Here is a 27,494-nt window from a genome sequence, read left to right on the forward strand (position 1 = left end):
CATTGTTATTACCCTGTAGCTATCTGGTCCTGTTTATCTCAATTGCCTCCAAATAGTATTGCTTGAAATTAAAATTCAACTGAAACATTTCATTTGCACCTATGTTCTTAAGTTGCTTAATTCCATTTGCTTATAAGCTCGAAGCACGTGCGCATTTATCCTGTTTAGCATAGATAAATGCCCCTTTTATGGCCATACAGGGGAATAAGACTGCAGAATAGTGGGTAAACAGTGGGAACAAAAAAACAGACACCCATTTGTTTCAACACTGCTGGTTTCCACAGTTACCAGTTATTTTTTTTTTTTCAAAATAAGTTTAATTTTATTAGAAAGTACATTTATTCTATAATCTGACCAATGTTACACCATGTAAACACATACCTGCTGATGCACACATACCCAAGTGTGAAGATTGTTTTCTATTGTTCAAATAAGTCTAATGATTAAATTCCTACACGTGCTACACGTGTGCTGAATTTATATTCATAATTTAACATTCTGCAGTCAAGCTCAAGTACTACATGTTTAAAATAATACTTGACCATATGTAAGTAATGTTTTTTATATTATTTATTTATATAAAGGTTAAAGAACAAATCACAGAGAGGAAAACTTTGGTGAATGTCAGAATCTTTTTTTAAAACTGCAAGGTGCATTCGTCATTTGATCTCCCTGCTGCTGTGGCTGTGGTTCTGATTCTTCACCAGTAGATGGAGCTCTACGGCTATGATTTTTTTCCATGGGGCCAATAAAGAGCTGTAAAGACACCAATACGCACTTTAAAGTGGCTGCTTAGGAATATTGGCGAAATTAAGAATTCATTGAAATTACCCCACCAGAATGAATGAGAATGTTATCAGACCATTTAAAAAACATTAAGTGCGCTTAAAGAAAAGAATACATGCATCAGAAAGAAGGCTAACTGCTGTAAAATCTGATTAAGATGGGCAGTTATCAGTCTAGCCTGCAGGTTCTAGCTTATTTGTGACTCTGAAACAGCTGATGTAGGCAGAGTTCGACTCCCCCACGTGTTTCTTCTGTGTGTTTTTCTGTGTAAACAAGCGTGTTTGGATGAGGTGGTCTTCACTAAACAGACATGAGGCAGGTAAGCCAAGAAGCAGGGAAAGGAGGGATAACAAAGTGGACTTCTCCATAAGAGGATTAGCACGGTCGTTAGCCAGCCGCTGGTCATGTCAATGGATTCTCGGTTAGTTGGCTGGTGCACTGCTAAGCACCCCTCCACGTAGACAGACACCGGGCGAGGAGACAGCTGATTATGGATCTGGTCCAGGTTAAAATGTGTGCTGAAGCGGTGGAAACTGAAGACTAAGAAAGAGAGGCATTGCATGATGATTTGTAGCAGATTTCATATTTTGGGAGCGCATAGGAACCCATCGTCGGGGGGATTATTGACAGACATATTCTGACATGAAGACTCGACCTGCGGGCATCGGCAGCGCCAATGCCGACTGGATGGGTTCGCTCCCGTCCAAGCTCAGTGCCATGCCCCTCAAACACCTCGCCGTGCCTGGTGAGCATGCCATGGGTAAAGATGTTTGTTTCTGTCCTCTGCGCATCCGTCAAAACTGCAAGTCTAGAGAAAACTGGCAGCAATAAAGCTATTTATTGTAGTTGTGATACTAAAAAGTAAAATGCCACCCTTATCTCTCCCTAATTCATTTTTTGTGGATAATCTCTTTCTCTCAGGGTCTCATGATTCCTTTACCTACTGGGTGGATGTGCATGCTCCAGTGGGGCCAGATCAGAAGGCATATGTGAAGTACCTGGCCACCATGTTCAGCGTCTTTGCCAAGAAAGTAATGGTGAAGTGGTCAATGACTCAGGTATGGACCATAAATGACTCATTTGTACTAATCAAATCATCTGGAGCCAGAGAACCTGCAAATAAGTCCGATTTCTTTTTCTTAATGTCTGTGCATTCTAAAATATAATGTGTATATGCATTAAACAGCCATAAAATTAGGTATACCTTAATGGCACAGCTTAAAACAGAGCTGGAAACATTCCTCAAAGATTCAGGTCCATAATGACTTAGTAGCAAAGCTGTTGGCTGCAATACAAGGATGTAAATTTCCCATCCTAGAGGTCTTTTGGTTTCAGTTCTGGTGACTGTGAAGGCATTTGAGAACAGTGAGCTCAATGTCATGTTCAAGAAACCAGTTTGAGTCAATTAGAGCTTTGTGGCATGGTTCACTATCCTGATTAACAGCATTTTTGGTTTCTCTCACTTATTTGGGATAGGTTGGACTTGACAAGTCAAAACATCAGACTTATCTTTGGACAAGAATTAACTGGAAATTTTCTTTTCCTTAATACACACAAATTCCCTAGAATTTCAGAGATATTACCTCAAATTTCTGTGAAAATGCTTTAACATATTTTAAAAAGGTCCCATTGAAAAGTACAAAAAAAATACAATACAAAAGAAAAAACCCAAGTCCATTTAAATTCCTGAACATTTTCAAGCAAATTCACATATTTTGAAGCAAATCATCCCTAACAGTTTCTTAGCAAATTCCCAAACATATGCCAATACATTCCCCGAAATTCAAGGAAAATTCCCTGAGTTTTCCAAAAAAAAAAAAAATCATCTAAAAAGATCCCCCTCCCACCAATCTGAATTTCCCAAAGTCCCATGAAATGCCACAATAAATTCAATGTATAATTCCTCCTCCTCCACCTCCTCCCTGAATTTCCAATCAAATTCCCCAAAATTGCACTTACATTTTTCAAGTATCCATGAAAATGCTTGAAGACTTGATAACAGATTTCCCAAAACAAATTTCCCAAATCCCTATAAAAATGCCAAAATAAATTCAATGCCAGTATTTTTCAATAAAACACTCCAAAATATACAAATATATCCCTTAAATTTGTGTGAAAATACTCTAAAAAATCCCAGAAAAATCCCCCAAATATCCAAACACTGGATTTTCCTACATTTCAGCCAAATTACTTAATCTTTAGTGGGCATTCTGGACAGTTATCTCATAAATTCTGATAACATAAATTATTACTTCGTTGTAAGAAAGCCAATATGTAATGTCCTTATTTGTATCTGCAGGGTCTTAGGAGGTTTAAGTATTCATATACATGTGTAAAGTCATAAATATGTAACTTTTCCCCTTTTCAGAATCTGTCATTCAAAGAGCAGCTGGATGCAGGAATACGCTATTTTGATTTAAGAGTCTCCTCCAAACCAGGTGAGCGTGGGAAAGAGATCTACTTCATCCATGGCCTGTTTGGTCACAAGGTGAGCAGTAAAGTCCATTTTTACTGATTAAATACATATTTCAGCAACAATGCCAGATATTCTCATCCTGACCCTTTTGCTCAAATCTGTGCCTGCCTTTTTTTTCCTGAAGTGATTTTTTTTTTGCTTCCCAGATCATTAATCTCCTGTCCTGAATGATTAAATCTAGTTCTGAACTGCTGTAGCTCATTGGGGCTTCATTTTGTCTCATGTAAGAGCCTGGAACGTGATTTCATCAGCTTGTATTGTGTTGTGGTTCCAGCTGATGTTATCAGAGGGATGGAGGTGGCCTCTTTGCAGGGATCAAAGGTTGTCAGTTTAGCTGTAAACATCGTTCTTATGAAATGGGTCAGACAGACATGTCAGTACTGTCTCTCTAAAGGTAGTGTTATTAAAGGAAGATGTGCTTTGTTATTGCAAGGACATCATGTTAATACACCAAGAGGATTTGATTATGAAGCATTTACTGTGTGTATTTGGCCTTTATTTATTTACCATGGTGCTGTGTGAGGGTGTTTGGGTTTTTTCACAAGTTAACATGGGACACTTTAGAGCTCTAAATTTATGACCAAAACTATCATGGTCTTTGTGTGTCAGCACTGGGGTTTAATATCTTAAATGTGTTTTACATATTGATCCATCTCATTGAGCTGTAATCTTATTTAAAATATAAGAGATAAACCATGTAATAAACTATTAGTCTTGTAGACTTGAAGTCACAATTTCACATATGATAGGACTTGATCCATCATTTTTCTCATGCATTATGGTGACATTATAATGCTATGACACATCCCCATTTACAATACGGGTCATAACTACAAGTATAAGGAAACCTAGGTACAAATCTTTGACTTATTTATCTATACCTCCTTGAACCTCCTTCACTTTATGTTGCAGCCTGATGCTACAGTTATTTAAATTATATATTTTTCTCTCATTAATCTACACTCAGTACCCCCAATTTTATAAAAAAGAAAAAAAAACAAAAATATTTTGACCCACTGCAAAAACAGTGTAAATTTAGCTCAGGTTCCTCCCATTTCTCTGGATCTTTGCTGAGATGTTTCTACACCTTGATTGGAGTCCACCTGCTGTAAATTAAATTGATTGGACATGATTTGGAAAGGCACACACCTCTCTATATAAGGCCACACAGCTGACAATGCATATCAGAGCACACACTAAGCCATGAGGTCAAAGGAACTGCAGAGCTCAGAGACAGGATTGTTGACAGGCACAGATCTGAGGAAGGTTACAAAGCAATCAGCTAAACTGAAGGTTGCCAAGAGCACAGTGGCCTACATAATAGTCACTCTGACTGAGCTCCAGATATTCTGTGTGGAGATGGGACAGTTCCAGAGGGACAGCCATCACTGCAGCCCTCTGGGCTTTATGGCAAAGCGGCTAGATGAAAGCCCCTCCATGAAAGCCCACTTGGCTTTCATGTGGAGTTATTTTGCAAACTCCAAGTGCACAGGTGGACTCCAATCAAAGTGTGGAAACTTCTAAGCAATGATCCAGAGAAATGGGGAGGGACCTGAGCTTGATTTCAAGTGTTGTTGTAAAGGGTCACACAAAAACAACTCAACAATTAAATGACATCAACTGAAAGGAGGCCATTGTTAGTCAAACAGTAAGCTAAAATTGTATAAACTGCCATTGTAAAATAAGCATTTAAATAACAAGTAGGCTTACACATACTTTGAAATTTAATCATTTATAGTTATGAATTCTAGAGATGCACAATATTATCAGAAATCTGCAGTATCAGCAGGTATGAGAATTTCTGCTGATATTTATAAATGTTATGTTGCCTGTAATTATCAGTCATATTGTTTGTGGTGCTTTAGGCAGGACCAGCAGACCTATGTTAGCTGGAGTTTTTTTCTTTGTTCATCCTCAAACTTTAAAGTGTGTTTTAAGGACTGGAGGGACTAGATTTTTAAATATGGGCAAATTGGCATATCAGATATCTGCAAAAATCCAGTATCATGCTTTTTAGTAAACTCCTGTAAATCAGCGAAACATGGAATTCACAAGTTAAGGGGTTCCTTCACACTGACAATTTTTTTTTTGTTTTACTGCAGAGCTGCAGAAACAAAGAGCTTTAAATATTCAGTTTAATTATGTTTTTTTTTTTTTGCAAAGAAGATTGACTAAAATTGCACAAGTCATTGCATTAATAGGATTGATACATTCATATATGTGTACCAAGATATGTTTAGAGTCATTATTTATTTGGAGAAAACATTAAATCTATGTAAAGTAGATGTTGAACACCCTTATACAGCTGAATGGAATGATCCTAAGCAGATAAGCAGGTGTTTGGCAGTGGAATGAGGCTCTTTCAAATCAGATGTCAAATATTTGTCTATTTTGTCACCCTTAGTCAGTACATAACCAGTTCAGCTGTGGTGATGCAGTAAATGGGCTCTAACCTTACTCACCTTTCTCCCCCACAGGTGAGGGACGGCCTGTTAGAGATTAACACTTTCTTAAGCAAACACAGAAAAGAGGTAAGAAGGAAAGCTTTCGTGACAGATTTATCAGCAGGTCACTGGCTGATTTTGATGTTCTTGGCATCGTTTTTTTGTAGGTAGTATTTCTAGACTTCAACCACTACTATGCAATGAACACAGACCATCACACATACCTCCTCAACATGCTGCAGGAAGTGTTTGGCAGCAAACTTTGTAAAAACACTGAAGTTGAAGGCATCACGCTGGACTACCTCTGGGAGAAAGAATATCAGGTGAGATCAGAAGGCACCTGTGGAAGTAGAGATATGCATGAGAGATGAGTTTTCACAGACATTAATGTTACTGGGAAGTCCCACACTTTGGGAAGTAATGTCCTAGGTCATTCTCGGATGAGAAATGTGTTTGTTTCCAAAGCAATTAAAATGTATACTGTATTGTGCAGAAATTTTAGTCATGTTCGGGCCAAAAACTGACAATGAAGTAAGGCGCAGATGTCACTAGTAAGGGCACCATCAGGCGGGAATGAGGACTGACACAACCTTGTTAAAACTTTGGATGTCCTGGCTTATTAAATAATCTGTTGAAAAAAAAGTCTGCACCTTAATGGAGGAGTAAGGGGGATTGCTTGTGGCGAGTAAGCATAGCATGGGGTACTGTCCCGGAATGCCATGGGCTTGGACAAATGAAGTACCATCGAGCTTGACCTTGACTGCCAAATGACAGCGACACACGTGTTTACATGTTGTGAGCTTGATCCATCAGGCTCCATGATGAATCCTTAGCACCCTACATGCTTAAAACATATGCACATGACAGTACATAATAGACTGAATTAAAACATGTTTAATTTTTAACACTAGCCCTACTCAGCCTACACCACCTCTCACCAGTCAGATATGTATTATCATCTTTTAACTAAGGTATTGATAATTGTATTGATAATGACTTGGATCAAAAAGGAGTATCAATAATAGTGTCAGCAGCAACAATAAAGTTAAACAACCCCCACCCCTAATTGCACTACACATCATCAGTTCTTAATGGACTATAACTAGTAATTCTATTCTCACATCCATCTATTGTCTTCCACTCATCTGTGACCGGGTCACAACAGCAGCAGGCGAAGCAACTTTACCCAGACTTCCCTCTCCCCAGCAAAATTTTCCAGCTTCTCCTGGGGGATCCTAAGGCGTTTCCAAGCCAGAAGGGATATATAATCCCTTCAGCGAGCCCTGGGTCTGCCCTGAGGTCTTGTCCCAGCTGAATGAGCCTGGAAACCATCCAAAGAGAGGCACCCAGGAGACATCCTTATCAGATGCCAGAGCCACCTCAGTTTACTCCTTTCAGTGCCAAGGAGCAGCGGCTTTACATCCTAGCTCTCTCTGGATGTCTGAACTCCTCACCAAATTGTATGAAGAAGTCAGTGAAAGGGATGTTTTTGGATCGTGGCTCTTGCATTTCCATAACAGCGCTGAAACAACGCTTTGCTGTCATTATGCCTGTTTATACTGAATCCACAACACTGGGGTATTGGTGCCAAGGTCCGCTCATTCATATCAGGTTTTGAGAGCATGAGAGAGCAATACACAGCAGGAGCTCTGCATACTCACTCAGACAGGCATGCACACAAAAGACATAGAAAAGACGTATGCTGAGGTTATCATCTACATCCATGGATCAATGGATTTCTTCGCTGGTTGTGTTTGTGTAGACGTGCATGGAAATATGTCATTACTCATTAGCCCTATTAGCCTTGTGGTGAAGTAATCCATGTGGCCTATGACTTTACTGGACAGGAATTAGTGTCAAGCGTCATCCCATTAACAGCTGTTGTACCATCACCTCACCTTACTTCTGTCATGGTATTTTGTTTTAATCCTGTCTTAACACTTTCTTCCCGTCATCTTTTGTCTTTTGTGTTGTTCCTACAGTTTCCTGTCTTTGCTGCAATTCAACAAACCTCCCCAAGTCGTTCAACACCAGCAGTTTCTTTACTTACTTAGCATAAAATCCTCACTTTACAGACAAATATCCACTCATGTGGGCATAAGAAGCTGCATGTTATTGTTAAGTCTGCATTAATCTAGGTGTACAGTATGTCTGTGTCCCATCCAGATACTGTGAGTTGAATTTTGTCCTCCTGACCCTAATCTGTGTTTGGCTTACTTTACAAAGGAGAGGTAGATAGAGAGCGTGTGCAAAGCAGAGTGATTAGGTGAAAGGCTGAGAGGCTAAGGAGCAAATGAGGAGGGATGTGTACAATCACCAGCTGCAGAGGGAAGCCTTTTGTGTAGCAGCACATGTTTACACTTCTAAAGACATCTACGATAGGCAGAAAGAGTACAAGACTATTGCACTGGAGTAAAAGTACAGTTACTTTGGTTAGAATTTAAGCAGAGTAGAGAATGGATGGATAGGCCAGACTTTATAAAATATATGCTCATTATTGGTGCAATATCCATTCTGCTGCCACAAATAATCTGTTTTTAACACCTAACACCAAGTGATCCAGCAATTCTTAGTTTCAGTAAGTCTACAGAGATCTAACTAATTCCATTTTGCTTAATATGAAGACATTTTGGGGGGCCTGAGCTTTTTTCAGGAAATCAAGCTTTATTTTGATGCTGAAAAAGAGACAACAGGAGCATTTTTGGTATCCTTTAAAAGACGCAACATGGTTTGGAAATTGAACATTAAACTTACACCTACATGCATATCAGCTTATGCCTCCTTCAGCATGTAGTTAGTGAGTGTAGAAAATTTATTTTCAGCAGTTAGTTGACTACAGACAAAATCTGACCTATCAGATCTGACTATGTAAATCCTTGGTCACTGACACCTCTAATCTTCTTACATTTTCTTTTACATTTTCCCCACAGGTGATTATTTTCTACCATCATACATCAGGAAAGGAGAACCTCCTCATGTGGCCAGGCAACAAGATCCCCGCTCCCTGGGCCAACACTACTGATCCCCGCAAGCTCATGCAGGTCAGAAAAACATCAGTCAGTGAAATGAACTCAGCAGCATGCATGCTCCCTGATCTCATGAAGTGGAAATCAGTAATGTCTGCAATGCACTTCAACCTCAAGAGCAAGGATTTAAGCAAATAAAAATCAGCAATTTATAGTGCATTTATCTTTCCTGACTTTTAATCTGTGTTATAGATATTTTTCCTCCATATGTTGGTATAGAAGTCAGTAGTTATAGAAAATCTGCAGTTATTGTAGATCTGATTTCAACATAGAAGAAAAACACCACCCCATATTGCTTTTTTTTTTTTTTTTTTTTTTTTTTTAACCTTTTATCTAACTAAGACCATTTGCACATCTTGTTCCACTTTTGGAGTATTTCTAGTTGTATTGTGATTTTTGTGTGTGTTTGGTATTCCTCTTTATAGTTCCTGGACACCACACTGAAGGAAAGAGCAAAGCAGGGCACCTTCCATGTGTCCCAGGCCATCCTCACACCCCGCCCCAACACCGTGGCCAAGGGGCTGGTCTGGGGGCTTCGCAACTACCTGGTGGAGAGGTCAGTGACCATGTTTGGGGGCTGTACTGGGTACAGGAGAACTTGATAAAGGGAGAACTGTTAAATGTTGTAATATATGGATAAAATATTAGTTTATCAACTGAATTTATGGTTTGATGCATATTTTTTATTGAAAGACATATTTCAAATGCAATATGTGTGCAATATGCTTAATTATGTTGTTAGCCTTTGGTGCCTGTTGTTTTATCTTAACTGTGTATTCCTACTTCACCCATGGGCCAGCAGAGGGCAGTGCAGTAAATGTTTTAAGTGCCAGCAGTAGCAGTAGATCAGTGCAGCTTTACTCATGATCTCAAACAGTGAAATTAAACCTTGTTGTACTATTTCTTTGTAGAGGCAGAACCAAATGTATGGGCAAAAGAAAAGTGCTCTTTGATTAGTCTGTAATCTTGAAAAACACATTTGCTTTGACAGCTATTTCTCATTTTAACATATAAACCATTTATAGGTGCATCTAAAAATATTAAAGTAGCATGGAAAAGTTATTTTTTATCCCTTTTTGTTGTTTTAATCTCAATATCAACACAGAAATGTTGGCCATCCAAAAATATGTTAATTAATGCAATCAATATCTGATTGGGGCTCCTTTCGCGAGAATTACTGCATCTATGCAATATGATAGGTTGCAGTCAGTCTGTGGTCCTGCTGGGGTGTTATGAAGCCCAGGCTGCTCTGATAGCAGCCTTCAGCTCATCTGTACTGATGAGTCTGGTGTCTCTCATCTTCCTCTTGACAATAACCCAGAGATTCTTTGGGGTTCAGGTTGCTACCAGTTTCTGGTAGTTATGGCTTCCTGCTGAAAAAAGGACATCGGTATCACCACAAATCCTACTCTTTTTATTGTTGTCTTATCAAAATAGTTTGACTAAAAAGTTGTGGCTTGCTTTTCCTGTAAATGTAAGACATTTAGAGAAACCATAATCTTGCTGTTAATGGAGCGCACCCTCCTTTTTTACTGCCCCGCCCACCAAAACAGCTCTCACTCTAATCTAAGTGAGGAGCAGAGGGAGCCTGGCATGTTTCCGCTTAGTTTGAAAAGTGAAAGTGCTGGAGAGTATGTCAGAAAGGAAGCTGCTCGTAGGAAAACATCAAAAATGAATGTCTTTGTTTTGACAAGTGTTGACACTTAACAGCTGATAAAATCCATGTCGTCCTCTAACTTATCAAAGCTTTCAAATCTACTGAAACTATTTCAGCTGGTGCAACACCTAAAATGATCGTGGAGCTTGAACTCTCAACACTGATTTTTATTCTCCAATCTTTACCTTGTATCCTCAGTGCTTAAATTAGCTGTACAAGCTTGAGCAGTCATGGCTCTATGAGCCTGAAGATTTAGGTGGAAATGAAGGAGGAAATCCAGACTTACAGTAACACCAAACCCTTACATGAGAGAGAAGCTGTTAGACACTCTGTCAAGACAGGAGGTGGCCTAATTTTGCACTTCCGAGGAAATGGGTTTGTTTATCTCTGCTGGGTAAACATTGTGATTTCCTGGTTTTGTTCTGCTGGCGGCTCAGACAGAGGAGGATTTTGGAGTGTTAGATGTGATACAGCAGTGGCTTTATGGTAGGTGAGTGCGCCTATGCCAGGGACTAAAACAGACACTGTTTGAGTGATTTTGAGACAATCATGGAAAAGAAATCTCTTACTGACAGACAGACACAAACTCTTTGATCTATTTTTCCATCAGGTCCATATTATCCCACATAGAAACATATCAAGATACTGGCGTTTGAAACCTTATCAACATATTTTTTGACGGAAATTCAGCCAAGGAACAGTTGATTAAAGCTTGGCTGCGCTATAGCCATAACAAGAAACCAAAAGGAGACTGAGACTTGGCACTTGATATTTTAACTATCTTCACAAGCCAGTTTCAAACTAAATCCAAGTTACAGGATATTCAGTGTAACAAAAATACGTCTAACTGTATGCTTTCTCTTCTTCTGTGGTTATAGGAACCTGCCAACCATCATGTCCTGGGTGGAGGCTCAGAGGCCTGGGGTGGACGGGGTCAACATCATCACCTCCGACTTTGTGGAACTCACAGATTTTGCCAACATTGTTATCAAACTCAACAACCTGCTGCTGACTGAGCAGGACAACAAGCTAAGATGACGCATATTTGCACAGCTGGCTGAATTTGTGCTGACACAGCAAAGGTTGGAACAAAGATGGCTGATTCTTTCATCACTACTGAAATTACACAGTACTTCAGATTATCGGTTTATAAAACATTGTATTAATTTATTTGTGATTACAATAAAGGGATGATTTACATTAGTTACTTCCATTGAATTTTTATTATCAGACAAATCACAGGTATTTGCAGTGTGCCCTTTAGTGTGTGCGTTCAGAGGATTGATGAAAAATCTTTGGTAATTGTCCTGAAGTCTGTGGTCTCCCACAGTTTTAAAAATCATTTCAGATTTTAAAAATCGTCTAGTGTGTGGCCAGCCTAAGATTTAATAAAGCAGAGTAAACAGTCTGCTTACAGGAAAAAAGCTGTTCTATGAAAACACTCTTCTCTTACCAGCTAGCATACCTAAAACTAACGAAGTTTTGTCAACTATCCAAGCTAACAAAGCTAACAAAGCTAAAACTTATGAAGCTACATTGGCTGTTAGCTTAAGCTACATCTGTTAATGCTCACATAGCTACATTACCAATGTAGTCATGTAGCTAATGTAACTACATAAGCTTTAGCTACAGTCACTACAGCTCACATTGATAAAGCTTACTTAGCTACATTGGCTTTCAGTAACGTTTACCTTGTAACTAGCACAGCTACATTAGCTTTAGCTATAAAGCCAAAAAAGCTAGAGCAAGCAACCATTCAGAGTTCTGACCTTTTTTCTGTTTTATTAATGAAATGTTTCTTTGTCTGTAATATTTGCGATGTTGTTATTTCATGAATGGAACTGCCAGACTTTGTTGACAAATTGAAGCTGATTTTTTTTTTTTTAATCCAAAACATTGTATTGGAAAATTATGTAAGTTGCATTCTAACATGGGCAAAGTCTCACATTAGTGGTCTGCAAGAGGGGACATATGAGATCTGAAGCCAGACCCCTCTTAAGAAGAGGGCAAAGGACTTCAAATCAAGGGTCATCAATAAAGATGTACTGTTAATGCAAAGTGTGATTGCACATAGAAAGTGCAGTCAACTTTGTATCAAGTTTTTCGGCATGGATATTTATGTAAAATGTCAACGGGGTCTTGAATGGCAAGGAGAAGCTCAACGGGAAGATTTTACATGCACATAAACCATGGTAAGATTCACAGGGATCTGAATAAAGTTCTGCACCTGATAAAAATCCTCAGTGAACTTTAAGAAACTTAAAGACATCTTTGTTTTTGTTGCATCGGACTCTCTCTGCCCCTCATGCTAAAAGTCCAAAAGAGGGAAGGAATCTGCAGATTAGATCCCAGGCCATGCCGGGTGGCATTTATCACAACAAGGAGGACCAAATGTCTGTCATACCACAGCTGGCTTCAACCATGCATTCCTTCTTTGGACAAAAACATCCAACTTTTTTAACAAAACTTTGGCAAAAAATACTCAGACATGGTGGCAAATTGGATTTACAGTGCACCAAACACTTGGCCAGTGAGTGGATTTTAACAAAGCACTTGTTTTTTTAGTGATTATTAAATGACCATGGAGGAAGAGTAGCTGCAGAGTGTTTTGATTCTGTTTTAAGAAAAGTCCCACATTGTAAAAAGAAACCCATATTGCCAGCCATATGTACACTTCACTTATAGTTTGGCTGTATAATTTTACTGCAGAGCAAAGCAATTAACCTTTAGGTGGGGAAAAACAGAGGAGAAGTGAAAAATGCATGGAACGTGTGCCACAATCCCTATAAAAACCATGTACCCATGCATATACATAGCTGTAAATGTTGATGTTTATTGTGTTTATGCTCAGTTTACCTGGGCTAGGCATGCAGAAATAGTAACCCCTGCATGCATAGACAAACATTTGCAGTATATGACCACGTCCACAGATGTCTAGTCTGCAGAGAGAGCTATAAAACAGACCATGTGCTCTATATGTTAAAATAGCAAGAACAATATGGCCGACATATTACCGTGTGAAATTTTTGTTGTGCATCTGCTTCAGTGTGCTGACTATGGTTGTGTGTGTGAGCCTTGTGGGTCCAATGATTACTATGCATGACACAGACAGTGACAGTCACTTTGCATTCCTGTGGTCAGAGAGGAGGAGAGACAAAGCAGAAGCAGAAGAGGAGAGTGATTTACAAAGCAGAGGAAGTCACTTAACAGAGAAGGGAGGAGAAAAATCAGCTGAAATCATTAAAAAATGAGGGTTTTTCAGCAGCATCTTACAGCCAAGCGAAATGTCGCTTTTTCATATCAACTCTGCCTTTTTTTCTCTCTTGGTCCCATGTGTGAAATTGCCTTAACTGTCCAGGCCACATTGTTGACATGTTTGACTGTGGTCACCCAGCACTGCGAGGTGCACACACCAACACCCACAGTCACAAGCACAGGCACTTTAATTGTGGAGTAATTACACATACCATAGCAGGCAAGTGGGAGAGCAGACAGCAGCAGATCCACTGATGGAGAGCATTCCTCTGTTGTTTAGATTTGTCCTCTTAACTCTCTCTCTCACACACACACATGCACTCTCCAGTGGATCCCTGTTGGCTTCCCAGGTTTCAAAGGAGCAAGCAACAACTCAGGCGGGATCTTCAGGATGTAACGGTATTTAAAGATGTATCGAAAATGTGTGCAAGACTAGACTGTGTTATTGCACAAACATCAGGAGCTAAAAGCAGTCTTATGTGTTTTTGCTGCACAGTAGATATCCAAAAAAGCATATTGGTTTTTCCAACCTTTACATCCCCCACCACTAAAAGTCCAGTGGAAACATTTCACCGCATAAATCAAAAGCAGACTTGGCTTCTTTACAGACTAACACATGTTGTAGTTTTCAGTCTCCAATAAGAAATTAGTGACACAAGAACTGCACACAATGAACTCCGATGCAAACTAAATAGAAGAGTGATTTAAAAGGAATAATTGTTTATTAGCCGTCTCCAAGCTTGGTGCACAAAGAAGCAGTCAAGGTGCATCTTTTTCCTTGATTAACTTCAGAAAATATTTTTTTCATAGTACATTCTATACTCATCTCATACAGAGAGAAATATTCCAAGACTTTTTTTGGTTTTAATCTTGATGATTGTGGCTTACAGGTTACAAAAATCAAAAATCCACTATCTCAAAATGTTAGAATACTGTGCAAAAGTCCAACTTGCAAAGGTTTCCTGAGCCTTCATTCTCTCACTTCGGTTCAGTACACACAACTGCAATCGTGGGGAAGACTGCTGACTTGGCAGATGTCCAAAGGACAATCATTGACCCCCTCCTCAAGGAGGGTAAGCCACAGAAGGTCTCTGCTGAAAGGGCAGGCTGTATCAGAGCATGGAAAGGTGACTGGAAGAGCAAAGTGTGGTATGAACAGGAGCACACACAACAGAGATGAGCTCAGCCTTCAGAGGATTGTCAAAGCAGATTTAAGAACTTAGGGGAGCTTCACAATGAGTGGACTGAGGCTGGAGTCAGTGGATCAAGAGCCACCACACAGACGGATCCAAATGGACTACATGTGTCGTGTTCCTGCTGTCAAGCTAATCCTGAACCACATTTGTTATCAGCGTCTCACCTGGTCGAAGGAGAAAAAGAACTGGACTGTTGCTCAGTGGTCCAAAGTCCTGTTTTCAGATGAAACTGAATATTAGGTTTCATTTGAAAATCAAAGTCTGTTGGTTTATCAAGTCCAGAGTCAACGCTGTCAGCCGTCAACCAGGAGATTTTAGAGGCGTTCATGCTTCCATCTGCTGAGAAGCCTTTGGGGATACTGATCGGACTGATCAGCTCCATGCAACATTGCATAGATGCAGTATAAAAGGAGCTAAAACCAAGTACTGAGTGCATAAATGAGCATAATTTCCCATAAGGTTGACATACCTGTATTATAAATACTCTTTTGGACTGACGTTTTGTAATATTCTATTTTGAGAAAGTGGATTTTTGATTTTCATGAGCTGTAAGTCGTATTTATCAAGATTAAAACAAAAAAAGTCTTGAAATATTTCATTTTGCAATGATGAATCTAAAATATATGAAAGTTTCACTTCTCAAATTAAATCACAGTAAAACACTTGGATTATACAATCAGGGAATAACCAGACTCAGGTGAAGGTATTCAGCACTGGGACTTCCATAGAAGGTAGAAAAACACATTGAGCAGGATCTGGAAGACAAAGACAGGGGTAAGTGATACATCACCTCAGTGGATGATAAGCCATGTCGATAACTTATCAGCTTTGCAAGATGCCTGAGAGTTAGATGCCTCTATGTGGTATGAATCTCTGGGCTGACTTACAGCTTCCAAAAACATTCACTTCAGCCTTGAGTCAGAGTGGACTTTTATGCAAATTCCTTAGATATTCCTTTTCTTGAGCATGACCCAGACAGCACAGGTAGGTACATGCATACAGATGGTTGGACAACATTATACTTCCTGCTCCAGGCAATTGCTGACATGTCTGTCACAGAGGCATAAAAAATGACTTTGCATTTCAGTGGCAGTTTGTCATCACACTTGCACCTTTGTTGCATGTTGTGTTTGTGTTGAATTATGTTGTCTTACTATTCTTGGAAGCCTTTTACACCCCTTAAAAGGGCTTATTAGACACTATTCTACAAATATATGTGTGAGTAAATGGAGTTTGAGTCTGCTGCTTTATCCCTGGTGTTAGGTGACGTCAGTGACCAGGGTTGACTAAGTCTGATACATCAATTACTCATTTTGTTAGTGTTCATTTTTAGACTATGACGACTATGGTGGCGAAACAGCTGCAAAACAAACAGAACTGTACCTAATGACTGTTCTCTGTTTGACAGAGTGAGAAAAAAAAGGCTTGATAAAACAAGTAGAGACACTACACCAGACAGCTACAAACATATGATTATACTCCTATCTGATCTTTAAACCAATAACAGTCATAGTCATCCAATTATCCATCATTACTTATTATTGAAAACATGCGGGCTAAGTGGTTTTACCCACTAAAGTACCCATAGCCTTACATCAGTGATGATACCAAGGATTCCTCTGAGATTAAATGAACTGCCAGTTTCCTTTTGTTGTGGTTTCAGTGTTAATTTTGAGATGCTCAAATACTTTTTCACAGATTGTGTTGATACATTTAAAGCTCCTGTCAGGGGATTTTAGCCGCAAATAAAACAAGCTGGAATCAAGGGTGCACTCACATTAGGTTGTCCTTGAGTCTGGCTTAAACCAAATTTACATAGTAGCCACGTCGTAGTACACATAATACTCTTCCCAAACATCAGTGAGAGGCATGGATGAGAAAATGCACATCAGGTAGTAGTTTTGACTTGTTATGTCGCTGTCTGCAGCCATTTAGCCCACTCTAGAATACACAAATATGCCTTTAGGCTTCGCAGAAACTGGCAGTCACCCAGTATTTGTCCAGTCACTCCATGTTTTTACTTTAAAAGATTCTGCCCTTCCTATATATCATCTACAAGATATTGTCCAGAGGTCAATACAGCAGGGGCAGATTCTGAATATAGGTTTAGCCTGAGATTCTAACAGGGTCAACATTAACCATAAACTGTCAATCTCCTTTTTTATCAGGGGGGAATTATGGGGAAAAAATAAAACCGAGCCCTGACGGTAAATGATTCTGAGATTTTTAAACTTAAAATGATGAGTTTAAAGGCTCAATCTGAGATTAAAAAGTCAATTTTGTTAGTTCAGAAGGTCAAATCACAAAATGAAAAGTCAAAAGAATGTTTTTAAAAGGCAAATATATTAGTGAAAGTTGAAATCGTAATTTTTCAAGCTCAATATAAGAAAATTTAAAATCTTGAGTTTTAAAGGTCAAAATCTGAGTTAAATGTAAAACTGTGAGTCTAAAAGGTCAAAATTTGGGATTAAAATTTAAAGTTAGGAGTTTAAAAGGTCAAATGTGAGATAAAATTTTATGAGTTTAAAATATCAAAATATGACTTCAAATTAAAAATTTTACTCTAAAAGTTCAAATATTGAATAAAAAGTCCCACTTTTTTTTAAAAGGCAAATATCAGAGAAAGTTGAAATCACGAGATTTAAAGGTCAAAATATGGGTTAAAACTTAAAATTGTAAGTCTAAATGGTCAGCATATGGGATTAAAAATCAAAGTTGGGAGTCAAATGTGAGATAAAATTTGATGAGTTTAGAATATCAAGTATATTTCAAATCTAAAAATCTAAATTTAAAAGTTCAAAAATGAAATAAAAAGTCAAACTCATAAGTTTAATTATGAGATGCAAACTTGAAAATTTGAAATGAAAACAATCCCCCCCCATACACACATTCTTGACTTTTTATCAAATTATTTCTATTCTTTGCATTCTAATTTTTTATGACTTAATGAGGATATTTTAAATCATCAAGGTTAAGTTAACATTTTTTATACTGGAGGAAATCTGCAGACCTCATACTGGTGGGCCAGTTATAATAAAAATCTGATATGATCTTGTGGCCTGGGTATAACTGTACCACGGGCCAGATTTGGCCCCCGGGCCTTGAGTTTGACACTGAATTATTATTAACTGACACTATTAATCACTGAATTCAGGTGTTTCAATCAGACCTGTTCCCACAGGTGTTTAAACTCAAGCACCTAGTCATGCAGTCTTCATTTTCAATCATTTGTGTTATAAAATGGGTCGTTCTGAAGAGCTGAGTGACTTCAAGTGTGCTTCTACCTTTGCAATATGATGGTTCATGAATTATCATCCCTGCTGGATATTCCACAGTCAACTTTAAGTGATATTATTAGAAACTGGAAGCGTTTAGGAACAACAGCAACTTAGCTATGAAAACCACATAAAAACACAGAGCAAGGTCAACAACTGCTACGGTTAATGGTGCATGAAAGTCACCAACTCTGCTGATTCCACAGGTGAAGAGTTCTGAACTTCCATTGGCATTAATGTACTATGAAACTATGTGCTTGAAACTATGCCATGAAGAATTAAGGCAGTCCTGAAGGCCACTGCTAGCTAGGTGTACCTAATAAAGTGGCTGGTGAGTGTATGTAGGAAAGGATTACAGCCATGCAATAATTTCTTTGTACATAGTTTTTCTGTCACCACACGTCGAGTTATTTATGAGCCCACCTTAGGGCTCAGTTGCTTTACTGACTGTCAACACTCTTCTGAAAGCCAACCTACCTGAGAGAGTCTTCCATTTATAGGATGGATCCATCAAACTGGAGCTATAGCTTCAGGACAACTTTATAATTTGTAATTTTCAACAGCCTAATAAAAACAGATGTTGTCATACCACATGAAATCAGAACTATGCATACATTAATTCTACCTAAAAAATGTTGCCTGTGGCTAGAAGCAGTGGCAGGCTGCCATTCCCAAAAGTTATGAGCGCCATCTGAAAAATCTCAGCTACGTGTGCTGTCATGCATCACGCTGAGGCCATCATGGAAGTGGAGATGCCAGCGATCCTGCATCAAAGGTTGGTGTTTTTATCTGGCAGAGGTTCGTGAAATTCCACACAGTTCCACAGTTCAGGACAAAGATCACAAAAACATCAGAAATAATCATTTAGAGCTGAAATACAGCTGTAGTGGTGCAGGATTGTGTTAAGGTGATGCATAAACTGCAGCTTTAGCATAAAGACTGACGTGTTGTTATTGCTGGAGAATGATAAATGTTGGCTACTCATGAAAATGGTCGTCTGGTTAGGACTGAGGCCAAGGAGGGTTTGTGTACACACAGACAAAAGGACACGCACACACATGCTTATCCATGGCAGCAGGATCTTATCTCTCTGGCACTGAGGGGATCTCTTTGTGGATAAACAGGAAGAGAGCTCAAGCAAACAGCCCTGCTCCACTTTCTCCACAGCTTCTTCTTATGTTACCTGGAAGTTCAGTGGCCAAGAGAGATTTAGAAAACATGTCGATTCCTTTTTTTTTTTTAACTTACTGTACTCATTGACTTTAGGAATGCACACAAGATCAAGAATTCCTTCAAAAGAGAAACAGCTAAGTTTTATCATCTTCATGCTGCTTGAAAATCTTCTCTCTGTTCCCTTTTAAGCTTTCTTTTATGTCAAGTGTTTCCAGAAGTTATACTGCTATTAAGCCTCCATGCATGCTTGCCAGCATGGGAGCTGTTAAGCTTTAGTAATGACATCACCCAAGGGCCAGTGGGTTTAAGAGGGATGGCGAATGTTTGACAGCATTCCCCAGTGAATTCCACAGCTGCCATGTGATCCCAGAGGGCTGGGCCAGAGCCCTGGAGGTGTTGGAAAAGGAGATTTATCTCACCCAAGAAAACTTTCTCTGGACTCTTTAAATAGAGTTTTATTAGCCAAAATCTGGTGCTTAAATTGTTCCTCTCTCCTCAGACGCTAATCCGATACACAGGCTGTTTCATCTGCACTTCATAGACAATGTTTGGGAAGGGCAGAACCCAAAAAAATAACTGAATAAGAATTGACTGGAGGAAAGTTCTGTCACATTCATTACGAGCCAATAAGAAGCACCTTTGGCAGCAATAACAGCCCCATGTCTTTTTGAATATGGCACAACAAGCTTTGCACACCTGGGCCGTGAAATAGGTTTTCATTGGGGATATCTCTGTAATTTGCTCCATTCAGCTTCCCTCAACCCTGAACAGTCTGCCAGTCCCTACTAAAAAACACCCCACAGCATGATGCTACCACCACCATGCTTCACTGTTGGGATGGGCAGGTGATGAGCAGTACCTGGTTTCCCCCAACATAACATTTACAATTGAGGCCAAACATGTTCAATCTTGGTTTCATCAGACTAGAGAATCTTGTCTCACAGTCTGAAAGTCTGTCGGGTGCATTTTGTTGTCTTTCTCAGATCTGTACCTTGCAACAATCCTGTCTCTGAGCTCTGCAGGCAGTTCCTTTGGCTTTAATGGCTTGGTTTTTGCTCTGGTATGCATTGTCAGCTGTGAGGCTTTCTGTAGAGAGTCACTTTCAAAATCACATCAACTCAGTTTAATCTACCACAGGTGGACTCCAATCAAGGGGTCAGAAACATCTCAGAGAAGATTCTGAAAAATGAGAGGGACCTGAGCTGAATTTTAAGTGTTTTTGCAAAGGATCTGAATACATTTTTGTGTTTTTCCTTTTATAAATTTGCGGGGACAAAAATAAAATTCTGTTTTCACTTTGTCATTATGGGGTATTGAGTGTAGATTCTTTTGGCTGTAGCTTCAGATTGCAACATAACAAACTGAAAATAAAGTAAAGGGGGTCTGAATACTTTCTTACAGCATTGTAAAACCTTATTTGGGGACACCCCTTCAGTGAGTAACCTTGCAAAGCAGATGGATTTGCCCATTTCTGTTTTTCTCACTAGTGAATCCATCACGAAAGCTTCCATCTGAACAGATTGGGCCCTGTAAGAAAGTAACAGAACCAATCGGGAGTAAGAGGCAGTACTTCCGGGCGTGGCGGAGGCGTGGCGTAACGACAAGAGGCTGGTGCAATTATGGGTGAAGAGAATAGCGTGAATGCTGCTATAGTGTCAGTTTTATCAGAACTTGGCAACATTTCTTTGTTAAAAGAACAAAGAACAGCATTGAGTTCTTTTCTTTCAAAAGTTATGTACTGACGTGTCTACAGTTGCCATGGTTCACACTGTGCAGTTTTTTATGGAGTTTACTCCTTGGAAGTGGCGCATACCTACAACGCCACGTTTTGTTGCTCTGATTGGCCCGTAAAGATGTGACAGACAGAATGTTCATCCACTCATCCTCTGAGATTTTTTTTCAAAGACTCTGTTCTATCCCGAACACTGTCTATGGGAATATGAGAATGAGAATATGATGAGAATATTCATGCTCTAAATTGGTCAAACCTAATCCTTCCACAAACAGTTTTCCAAAACATATCAAATTGTGATTAATCTGACCACAGATCAGTTTTCCATTTTGCCTCAAATGGTCAAACTTTATCACTGAATGCAGGAACTTAAATGATGACCATCGAGACCAGGACTGGACTGTTTCCTGTGAAAGGACCCTAGCCTGCATTCCTGTTATAATATGACAAGCTAACGTGCTCTTACCCTGTTTCTTTTCCTTGTTATTGCTGCCAAGTAGGTCTCTCATTGTCCCTTTATTATCCACCGCTCCCCTTTTCTCCTTCTCTTTGTTGTCTCTTTAAACCAGTGGGAATGAGGGGTCAAGTGTAGGTGGTCTGTTCACACCTGCACATTATGCATTCTGTCAGTGTGCTTGAGAGAGTGTGTGTGTGTGTGTGTGGAGAAAGAGAGGAGGGAGAGAGAGAGAGAGAGACTCCCTCCCCTTGTTCCCTCTCTAGCTCCACTTCTTCCAGCTGTTTGCTAAATTCCTCCACACGTCGCAATTGGCTGAGGCCGCCGGCTTTTCTACGTTTGTGTACGTTTGTGCTATGGCTGTGTTTGAATGTGACGGAGGATCTCTCCAGCCATCCACAAGTCGCTCGAACTAAACCAGGAATGTACTCGTTTTTAAGAAGGAGACTGTGAGCATAACAAGGGGGCAGTGACAGGATTTTTCCAGGACTTTCTGGGATTGTGGAGTAAGAGCGTGTTTTTGACACGATGACAGAAGTGGTCAGTCCAGCTTCAATAATGGTGAGTGCGTTTTTTTAATTAAGAGGAAATACCATAATCTCAGTGTGTGCTTCTTTAAAAAAGGAAATAAAACCTCTTTTATGGTGTTTCTACAGCAGCTAATGTTTAATCCACGACTCAGGAAGTTCTTTACTCTTGTGTTTGTTCCTAAAGTGATTGATAAGCTCAGTCTTAAGAGACTTTAAAGCCGGATTTGGTTCCCAGCAAATAAAACACAGGGGGGACTTTTGTTTGTTTGTAGGCTAGCTTAAACCCCCAGCAAAGAGGCATTTAATGACTGCCAGGAATTTTGATAATTTATTACATTACATTACATGTGATTTAACATTATATTTATTGGTAAAATCCATCCCCTGGCATTTAATGATCCCTTGAGGAGTTTTTATGCAGCAGACTGGTGATGCCTTTTTATGAGCTACAGAAGCAAATATGCCCATAAGCAGTAAGACTGGCCACAGTGAGTGCAGGGCTGGGTGATAGCTCTAAAGGTTTTTAGAAGAGTAGTTTACAGCCTTTTTTGTTCAAGGCATCCTTAAAATCCTGTGAAAATATCCAGGCACACCATATCCGTCTGCATAGCACAGGGAGGGTAAAAGGGTACTGGTTACTCAGGCCCACAGTGGGGTGGGAGGGCTTGAGAAGCCTGCGATGAAATGTGTGTTTTTATTTATTTTTTCTTAGTGATTAGTGCCATTATTGAATTAAAAGTGACTAAATGAATCAGTCAACAGACTGAAATTTGTATCAAACAGAGTAAAATACAATACTGGGGGACACTGTTCCACCTTTAAAAATGCCCAAATGGTGTAGACCAGTGCTACAAAATGATGCAAGTAAGTTTCATTTAACCATAGTTAAAATAATGCTCACAAGTGGGGAAAGTGTGGTTAAAACATACATTAAAATACGGATATTTGTGATATATGTCACAACTTTGGTTGCATGGCTAGCCGGTTAAAGGGGCCCTGCGTAATGTTCTTGCTTGCAGCCCAAAACCCCTAGTTATGCCCCTGACCATCAAAACAGCCTCTTAAAAACATGTTATAGTAAGTTAAGTTGTTGTATGTTTAAAGTAATAATGTACGGTTATACAATTTCCACGGGACAACAAAACTGGCCCAAATGCGCACCAGTATAAGTGTGCACGAGAACATGTTCCTGCTGAGGGGTGCTGCAAGGTGTAAGTGCGTGCATGACTGTGTATGTGCAGGTGCATACACCACTTCATTCAATTAAGGTGTCAAAACAAAACAAAATGCAGTCATTATCTGCTTAATATCTTTGAAATGCTGTTTACATTGCAAGACCAGAAGCGTGCTTAACTTTACAAACATGAGTCGAACGTAATCAGGTGGACTCAGTCAAGGTGTAGTAGCATCTCAGCAAAGATTGGGAGAAGTTGGAGGAACCATTTCCTTGAAAGCTAGAGTTCAAGTGGTTTTGCAAAGGATCTGGATGCTTATGTCAATGTGATATTAAAGGGTTTATTTTTGATAAATTACTTTCAGCCCAGGGCCATAGATTGTTTCTTTTATACCCAAAAACCAGCCAGAAACCAAACAAAAGTCCCTCTGTGTTTTATTTCCTGAGTGCCAAATCTGGCATTAAAGTCTCTTAAGACTGAGCTTATCAATTAGACATAATTGTTTGTTGCACATGAAACAACACAATAGCGTTTAATCGCTGTTTTCTAGTCTAATGCCATCAGTCTCAGGGATTGTTTTCACTCAAATTAGGATGAAGCGGGAAATGATGTGTGACTGCTCTCATCACTACAGCAGTTCACATCAGTTGACTGTGTTATCTGTAAGCGTGTCAGTCCAGTTGCATCTACACAACCAATCCAGCTCTGATGAAGGCATCCCAGACCACCTCTGTACGCAGACTGAGCTATCAGATATCAGACTGTTGTCACTGAGGTGCAAGGATTACACCTTACCATGTCGATTTGTTTTCCTTCTGAAATCACATTTGATTGAGCATGTTTCGGTTAGAGCTCTTGTCTTTGGAATCTTCATCGTGTTTTTGTTACTTAAAATCTTGAGGTCTGGCTGAATCATCTAGTGGGATTGTTTGAAGGATTGTGTTTGGTGGATATGAAAATCAACTAGTGTGTAGCCAGCTTAAATGATCGTATTCATTTGACTGTGTACTGCATGCTGTGTTATTCGTCCTGTCAGTTACATGGAGGCCACTTGTACGCTGCACATTCTGGCCCTGGATCCTGGTGTAATGATTAGGTTGAGGGTTTGTCTTTGGTGGGTTCAACCACAGCTCTTTACCCAAAGGACATCACATCTGTGTCTTTGGAATCTTTACACTTATTAAACCTATAAGCTCAGAAATCCACATGTAGTGTCATTCCTGCAAACTGCCAATGCAGTTCACAGTTTTTATGTTAAAACAATCAAACAGGCTTCTTCAGCTCTGACCATGATGCTGAGACCAGTTGTGTAAAACAGAACTGTCAGGAGGACTCTGCTTGCCAGTAGTGGTTTTCTTCTTAAAACATCATAAATATGGCACATATACTTATATCATTTTTCTGTTATGCTGGAGTGAACTTTATATGTGATGGTTTTTCTGATTGTTGGATATCTATTTTAACATTTTCTCCAGAGAAAGTCCATTAACTTCTAATTAAAATTATTTATACCATTTTTCATTCACTCCTGAAATTTGCAAGAGAATTTTTCTGCAGGCTGCGTATGAAATCTGAGTTGTTTGCCCTCATATAAACTTCACAGCTTCACTAAACTTTACATCTTTCCATGTTGCACAGTCGGGTTAGGAGACATATAGAGCATGGATGAAATGCAAATAAAGCAACAGAATTCAGCACTGTTATGACAATTTTCACCCTTCTGTTAATACTAGTTTGCCATTTTTTATTGCATGGTGTTCAACACAGGTAAAAGTCCTTGGCAATTATGCAAAGAATATTGGGAGGAAAAGATGGGCCATGCTAACAAATAATAGAAATTGCCATTGACAGGCTAACAGATTAAAATGACTTTGCACTATTTTAAGTAAGCAACTATCATTTCTCTTGAAAACTACATTTATTTGTTTGTTTAATTGATCATTTACATTAAAAATGTACTTTAAAATACATCTTTTCATATATTAACATCCAGTTTACATTTTCATTAGCTATGCATTTTGGGTAGCTTTGCGAAGCAGATGGATTTTCCAGATTTCATATCTGGAATCCATCTTGAAAAGCTCCAGTCCACAATGCTTCTACTAGACCTGAAAACAGTTCTGACCAATCAGCGTCATTTTAGAAGAGCTAGTTGGTAGCTAAAGGCGGGGTTTAGTTGTACTGGGAGTTGATAGAAATGACTACAATTGTTTTGACAATTTCTGCTACCTACTGGTATGTGCTATTTGCGTTTGTCCATGTACATAGGTAAATGGTTTGGGTTAGCGCTAGACTCAGCTATTGTTCATGTTGCAGTAGCAGTTTTCGCCAGAACACAACCAGTGTAGCAATTAGTGCTGATGTAGCTATAGCATAACAGCAATTTATTTAGAACTGGACCCAGTCATTATAAAATAAAGAACAAAGAACAGCACTGAAAGCTTTTCATGAAGAAAACATAGTTTTTGCTCTTCTGCCACCATGCTTTGGCATGAGTTTGTGATCATTACAGGTGGGGTTAAGTTGTAATGTAAGCTGGTGTAAACAATGGCTGCTACCATTGTAGCGATTAACTCTGATGTAGCTAGTATAGACAATAGTATCGGAGCATATGCAGCACTTAAACATGTCAACCTTGGTCCTCCAGCCTCCTGATGGCCATCCTCCAGGCCTCCATGTGCCTGTCCAGGCACATGCCCCATTTCTCCCCTCCCAGCTGCCTCCTCCATAACGCATGCTGTCATCCCCAGCATCTGGACCAGCCCATTGGGTGCTGGGCACCCAGTATGTGGTGAGCTGGATCAGGTGCAGAAAAGTGTGCTAGATGCCCGTATCAGGCAGTTGACCCATCCCCAACTCTCCTGAGTGCATCAGCATTGGACACACAATCTTGCCTACGACACCAATAAATGCACCGAAGAGAAGTTGTCACAAAGGAGTCCAGTTGGGGCCTCTGGCCACATCCAGGTCTCACAAGGGTATAGAAAGACCGGAAGGACCAAGGACTGATAGACTCTGACTTTTGTCTGCATGCTAATCTCAAATATCAGGAATGCCACACTGTCTTGCCCAGCGAACCCATCGACCCATGTAGTGCATCGCTTTTTACAGAATTGGGCCACACCGAAAGTTCTTTCAAGTCTCACAACCGGCCTTGGCAGGAGTTTTATCCACCAACAAGCTCTACTGTTCACAAACTATGGTAGCACATGCTTGTCAAGCTCAGGTCACTACCAGAGCTGTGCATGCCTGCTGCTTCATTTTGTCTTGTCATTTGATTGGCTCAGACAGAATCTCATGAGAATTTTTTTTTAAAAGTCCTACTTTTCCCAAACATTTTGTATAGAGGTTTCCCAGATGAATGTGAAACATATCCATGCAATGGATATATAAAGCAGTTCATCATGTCAGGTAGGCACACCAGCAGCTGGGTATAAATGTCATTGGCCACTCTTTGCTTGCTGTAAATTTTCCTGGCTGCCCCCCAACTTTACATTGAAAATATACTAAGATATTGGCAAGATATTGGTAAAAGTCAGAGTAAAAAAAAATAGCTGTTTGCATTTGCACTTGTAGCTCTCCCTGACAATTTCAGGAAGTGTTTGAGAAACCATATCATTCAGCTGAATTTTCAACTGAAATTTACCTGGAACTTTTCCAGCCAGCCTTCTAGTAAATTTTTCTATGTGGAGGTAGGATGAGCCAATGTGAGCAGCTAAAGTTAAGCTGAAGTACACTATCTGTTAGAAATAGTATTCTGTTGTGAGGAGCATAGAAGAATTCAGGGGCAGCCTTCTGGTAAATTTTTTTGAGTGCATGTGTGAAAACAGCTTATGTTTACTAACTTGAAGGTGGGTGTTGTTATCATAAGAAACTTTAATTGATCAATCTGGTGCCACCAATATTGAATCCTTTGGTCTCTTTATTGATCCATGTAATTCTGGGTTATCTCCCATGCACCACATTCCTCTTACCGCAAAGTCAACCATTCTGCCTCCATCCTTCTCTTATTTCAAGGAATCACAGTTTACCTCACCTGTTGAGCTATGTGTCTAATGTGGGTTACGTGTCCCTCTTCAGACTCACTGTCCCTGTTTGTCTCCCTGTCATATCCGGACCCTCAGAAACCCAAACATCACTAAATCTGTTGCACATGGAGGTTACGGTAACCCAGGCTTTTCCAAAGAAACACACACCCTCTAAAGAAATTCAAGTTTGATTTCCTCCAACTTTGAGTCAGCTGCAATAACAATAGCTTCTTTCCTGTGAGGATCTTGTATTTCGGTAAACGGAGGGGGAAAAAATCCTGATAGGA

At 39.6% G+C, this 27,494-nt stretch overlaps 2 protein-coding genes across 6 annotated transcripts in view; both read left to right on the forward strand.

Annotated features, from left to right (window-relative positions):
• The first annotated feature begins 1,077 nt into the window (after positions 1–1,077).
• plcxd2 (phosphatidylinositol-specific phospholipase C, X domain containing 2) lies at positions 1,078–11,592 on the forward strand. 2 transcript variants are annotated; one of them, XM_041814368.1, is made up of 8 exons: positions 1,078–1,546; positions 1,708–1,844; positions 3,155–3,274; positions 5,740–5,793; positions 5,874–6,029; positions 8,637–8,747; positions 9,158–9,288; positions 11,268–11,592. In XM_041814368.1, exons 1-8 carry the CDS (start codon positions 1,429–1,431, stop codon positions 11,425–11,427), a joined length of 987 nt encoding a protein of 328 aa, XP_041670302.1. In that variant the 5' UTR covers positions 1,078–1,428; the 3' UTR covers positions 11,428–11,592. The 2 variants fall into 2 exon arrangements, with proteins under 2 accessions (XP_041670302.1, XP_041670303.1); XM_041814369.1 differs by having other exon boundaries at positions 1,078–1,531.
• Positions 11,593–21,754: 10,162 nt separating this feature from the next.
• phldb2b (pleckstrin homology-like domain, family B, member 2b) overlaps positions 21,755–27,494 on the forward strand; it is an 83,572-nt gene continuing 77,832 nt past the window's right edge. For all 4 annotated transcript variants that reach the window (XM_041813825.1, XM_041813827.1, XM_041813826.1 and 1 more), the window contains exon 1: positions 21,755–22,035. In XM_041813825.1, the coding sequence (XP_041669759.1) occupies positions 22,003–22,035 (33 nt within the window). In that variant the 5' untranslated portion in view covers positions 21,755–22,002. The remainder of the gene's footprint in view (positions 22,036–27,494) is intronic.

Source organism: Cheilinus undulatus, linkage group 19, assembly GCF_018320785.1.
Source record: "Cheilinus undulatus linkage group 19, ASM1832078v1, whole genome shotgun sequence".
Classification (NCBI taxonomy): Eukaryota; Metazoa; Chordata; class Actinopteri; order Labriformes; family Labridae; genus Cheilinus; species Cheilinus undulatus.